Consider the following 5298-nt stretch of genomic DNA (forward strand, 5'->3'; position numbering starts at 1 on the left):
ATGCATCGCATTATCTCACACACAGGAGCTCGAGCACCACGTGTGTGGATTCTGAAGGCCCTAAACACACTATATTGCCAAAAGTATTGAGAAATACTCATTGAATTCAGGCGTTCCAATCACTTCCATGGCCACAGTTGTATAAATCACGCACTAGGCATGCGAATGCTTCTGCACATCTGTGAAAGAATGGGTCTCTCTCAGGAGTTCAGTGAACTCAAGCCTGGTACCGTGATAGGTATCCACCTCTGCAATAAGTCCATTCATGAAATTTCCTCGCTACTAAATATTCCACGGTCAACTGTTAGTGCTATTATAACACAGTGGGAGCAATTGGGAACAACAGCAACTCAGCCAAGAAGTGGTAGGCCACGTAATCCCAGAGCGGGTCAGCGCACGCTTCTTCTGTCTTCTTCATAGAGTTAGAAATAATGAGAGAGTTTTGAGTCTTGCTTCGTTCAGGACTGAACCGAGTGTCGTATCGAACCCGATACAGAACTACTGTATGAATGTGACTGTAAGGTAGATTTGAAATGAATTAAAAATTCATATTTTCTGATTGACTGGTGTTTAACAAAAAAAGGGAGCATTTTGTCTTTTGAAAAATGCTTAAAAAGGTAGATAGATAGATAGATAGATAGATAGATAGATAGATAGATAGATAGATAGATAGATAGATATAGATAGACAGATAGATAGATAGATAGATAGATAGATAGATAGATAGATAGATAGATATAGATAGACAGATAGATAGATAGATAGATAGATATAGATAGATAGATATAGATAGATAGATAGATAGATAGATAGATAGATAGATAGATAGATAGATAGATAGATATAGATAGACAGACAGATAGATAGATAGATAGATAGATAGATAGATAGATAGATAGATAGATAGATAGATAGATAGATAGATAGATAGATAGATAGATATCAAAGGCAGGTTGTCAGATTTGTACTGGAAGAGGAAGTTCTGCTTTGAGTCAGTGTGTGTGTGTGTGTGTGTGTGTGGCTAAAGGTTTGGCCGGGAGATTCTTGTCGTTTGTGTGTTTTCAGCCTGTTCTTCTGTGATTCTCTTGTGCTCGTGTCCATTACCAGCGTTCTGCTAAAAGAACAGCCCTCGCCCGCTGGGTTCAGCACATGCTGCTTCTGCCTCGGCCGTGTGCTGGCGTGTCCAGGGTTTGTGGGCGACAGTAGCGTGTGAGTTTTGACATGTACTCTATCGAGTAGAAAAGAGCTGTTTGTTATTGTCTCGGGTGTTGATTTGTTGGATGTAACTTCTCCTTAAATGCAGTGAGTGTGTGCCGAGCACCGGATGTCTTTAGAGCCGCAGGTTCTCGCGTCTCTGCAGGTGTTGAATGTAAAAACCCTTTTGTGTTGCAGAAGACGTGTTCATGACTTCATCTCCAGTTTGCTGGATTCACACGAATCATCAGGTGGGTCGCGACTCAAGAATGGATCTCGAGGAGCAAAAGAAGTACAACATTGCTTTAAAAGAGTGGAGAAACGCAGGCGTATGATTGGTTGTTGATGTGTGATAGTACATGAGGTGGACGTCAACATGGACATCCTCAAGAAAACATCACATGATCACATTTATAAGTTCTACTTGAGTAAACAGTTCTGGTGTCAAGCCTCGAACACAACTATAGTGAGTCCTGCGCTGCCGTGTTTGCATTGGGCCAGTCCAGTGTATTTTACTATCATTTATACGCAATCATCGTTTTTATTAATATTTTGAACTAGCTTTTTTATATTATATATATATATATTTTCATTTATTTTTTTTGTTATTTCTGGTAACACATTAAAACAAGGTCAATTAGTTAATTTTAGTTAATGCATTATTTATTAAAAATTGTTAGTTCATGTCAGCTCAGATCCAACCTTTGATTTCAATCATGTATGAGTAAAATTACATTAACTAAATGCTTTTGAAGTACTTCTAAACTAACACGTTTGTTAACTAATGTAACCTTGTGTAATTTGTTATGTGCTTTTGTTCTTTTTGAATTGTTGCTATTAAGGCTTAATTTATTTTCATTTGAGTTTTAGTTTTTATTTATTTGCCGTAGGTTATTTCAGTGCTTCTACATAAACGTATTTCAATTAGTTGCCAAGGCAGCACTTGTAATTTTCATTCAGTTTCCGTTTTTTGTTTTCATGTTATGTTGATATGTTCTTTGAGCCGAAACTGAGGAGCATTGATAGATGTGAGGATAGCAGCGTGGTCCAGTCAGAAGAGCACTGGTGGAGCCGTCCGCGGGTGGTGTCGAGCTGACCGGGCGGTTTTAGCACGTATAATCATGTGTTTGAGTCGGAACGGAGCGGTTGTAGATGAATGCTTCAGATGTGAGCAGACGAGACGCTCTTGAACTCTGCCAAACAGTTGTGTGTGTGTGTGTGTGTGTTTCCATAAGACCAGAGGGGAAAAAAGCATTTGAGCGAGCAATGGCCTTCGGGGGTTGCACTGAATGAAATGCTTTTTTTTCCAACCCCACCTCACTCAAGAAGCGTTCACTCGTTCGTTCGTTCGTTTGTTTGTTTGGTTCAGACTTTATTTCCTCTCTCTCTCTTTCTCTCTTTCTCTCCCTCTCTCTCTTCTTTCTTTTCCCTTTTTGCTTTGAGTTGATCTTTGACATCCACGCGTGCCCCGGGATGTCTGTCACAAACTGCAGTCCAACCTTGTGACAATGCTTGATTTCTTCCCGTGCCTTTTTATGACCTTCTTCTTTTTTCATTTCTTTCTTTTGTTTCTGTTCTTTCCTTCAAGGTCTGGCGCACCTGACGTTAAACAGCCAAGGTATGGTTCATTCCGTTTTCCATTCTTTTGTTTAGTGAGGAATCAGATCTGTGGGTCTCTCTCTCTCTCCCTCTCTCTCTCTCTCTCACTCTTACTGTATGTCCCCCTCTCATCTTACTGTACGGCTGTCTGAAGACCTCTGACCTCCCGGACACAGGTAACGCTCTTCTGTCTCGCTCTCGCTGGGGTTGACATGATGAAATGCTTGTGTTCAGAATGCGCAGACTCTCGTTCTGTGGTCATTCTCATTGTTTGGCAATTATTCAGTCGTTTAGTGTTAGATCTGCTCTGTTCCTCAGCGTTGATTGATTGATCTGAGTGGTTTTCTGATGCAGTAATATAACCAGTTTGTCTGTTTTATATCACTATTTATTGACTCAAGCATTCTCTCATCTGTTTAACTGAAACGATTGTTCTGTCATCACTGTTCAAACCCGTATGACGTTCATTTCTGAGAAATATCATTCACTGAATGTCTGTGTTGTTTTGTTCCCAATGTTCATCAAAATATCAAAAAGTCATACAGGTTTTTAGAACAACACGAGGGACAGTAGATGATGACAGAATGATGGTTTTTGACTGATTTATCTCTGTTTAGTTTATTCATGAGGACTAGTTTATTTTACTGTCTGTCTGTCACACATTTAAAAGGCCTGTATGTTTGGTCTCACCTGGTTGTTGTTTCATTGTCTGGTTGTCTCATTATTAAACTGATCTACCTCTCATAACTGTTTCTTCTCTCACATCAGTGTGTTTCCCTCAGTTTTCTGCTTTGGGTTGGTCACGAGTTAATACTGGTAATCAAAGCGATGGAAGCGAGATGTAATGGTGTTTGTCGTCCACCACTCCTGCTTTTGAATTTCAGCCCAGTTTTGAAAGCACTAGTTTTCCCTGGAGATTGATTTGTGTTTCACAGACATACTTTGTAATTTTAATCCCGTCTGTGTTTTTCCTCAATGAACTTGTACAAATTACTGAGTAAATCTCCAGTTCTCTTTCAAAGGAACTCGAACCGCGTCGACTACGACACTTCGGGGAACGCCCTTAACGTAACGCATCTGAAGTATGAATGAAACTAATCCAATCCTGATTGGTGCTGCTCCATGACGTAACGTGACGGCATACACGGACGGAAGCTACAAAGGAACGCCGGCACACAACAGAGTTAGCTTTTTGCTCTTCAGCAAGCGCTCTGTGTCAAACTGTCTGTCCTATTTGGTGTTGTTTGTCCCATAAGAATTGTCCTAAATAATTGCAATATTGAATCTAGTGGCTCGGATCTCGCGTTTGTCGAGGCAGCGAGTAGATTACAGGTCTACTCAGCAATAAAGATTCTGTGTGGGTGCGAGGCGTGCACAGTAGAGGTCTTCTCGGGTCCTAAAAACTGTACCCAACCCGAAAAGACCCGAATCACTACTTACCCGAACCCGACGTGCATAAATTAATTTTTTTAAAGAAAAACCCGACCCGAGACAGACCCGATAAAATTAGACTCGAGTCCGACCCGACCTGACGCCATTTCCTTTAGAACCCGACTGGACCCGAACGTAAACGGCATTTACATTGTGCACAGCAGCCCTGTGTTCTCAAAAATGCACTTAACATAGACGCGCAAGTGTAAGCGCGCTGAAGTGCTAAAATGTCAATCACACATCACTGTAACCCATTACGTCCTATAACATTTGGCATAATGTTATTTACCGGACCATACGATGATTAGAACCACCTTTCGTTTTCCCTGACATTTTTCTGTTATCGCCTCCATGCTTTTCTGACAGTGTCGGGTATATTGACAGGCCTGGCTAAACGACAATTCAAATACTTGCATTTAGTCAAACATCCATCCACATGACGGCGCACTAGTTCTTCTTGGCAAAGGGAGGGGTTGGTTTATGTGGAGCGAGCAACTGAGTAAATAAATGCGGAGGCAACCGTGCTTATGCTTATAGCCCATTTGCACGTAGAAGCGCGGATTCACTCTCTCACTTAGAAAAAGTGAGAGAACGGTGTCATAGAGTTGTTTTAAATACTGCAATTTTAAATGCCCAACATAGTTTAAAAGAATTCGGGTCTTCTCGGGTCCATTTGGAAAAGGTATATTTATTTTTAATTACCCGAGACCCGAGGCCACTAATACCGAACCCAACCCGTGTCCGAGACACTCTTCGGAGTTTTGGACCCGAACCCACTCGGGTCTCGGGTCGGACCTCGGGTTTTCGGATCCAAGTGGACCCGTGAAGACCTCTAGTTCACAGTCAGCTCCTGAGGGAAATATCTCGACGCACACAGCGGTGCGTTTTCGGGTGTTTCAGCCTCGCGCCCGTTGACTTTCTTCTCGGGAGATGAAGGCCAAATATATTGTGAATGACTCGAATCTCGCGTTTGCCGAGGCAGCGTGTAGATTACGAGACTGGAAATAATATTAAAACAGTATTGTTTGGTGATTATGGCGGCATTTAATTCTATGAAATTTAAATGATGGAATA

The 5298-nt window shown here is 41.5% G+C and overlaps 1 protein-coding gene across 1 annotated transcript in view; it reads left to right on the forward strand.

Moving 5' to 3' along the window:
- The window catches only part of LOC130077780 (neurexin-2-like), a 111776-nt gene extending 108895 nt beyond the window's left edge, over window positions 1-2881 (forward strand). Inside the window, exon 3 of the mRNA XM_056243112.1 lies at window positions 2783-2881. Coding sequence (XP_056099087.1) covers window positions 2783-2847 — 65 coding nt within the window. The 3' untranslated portion in view covers window positions 2848-2881. The remainder of the gene's footprint in view (window positions 1-2782) is intronic.
- Window positions 2882-5298: the final 2417 nt, after the last annotated feature.

Source organism: Rhinichthys klamathensis, unplaced genomic scaffold, assembly GCF_029890125.1.
Source record: "Rhinichthys klamathensis goyatoka isolate OS25496 unplaced genomic scaffold, OSU_Roscu_1.1 h1tg000780l_1, whole genome shotgun sequence".
Taxonomy (NCBI): Eukaryota; Metazoa; Chordata; class Actinopteri; order Cypriniformes; family Leuciscidae; genus Rhinichthys; species Rhinichthys klamathensis.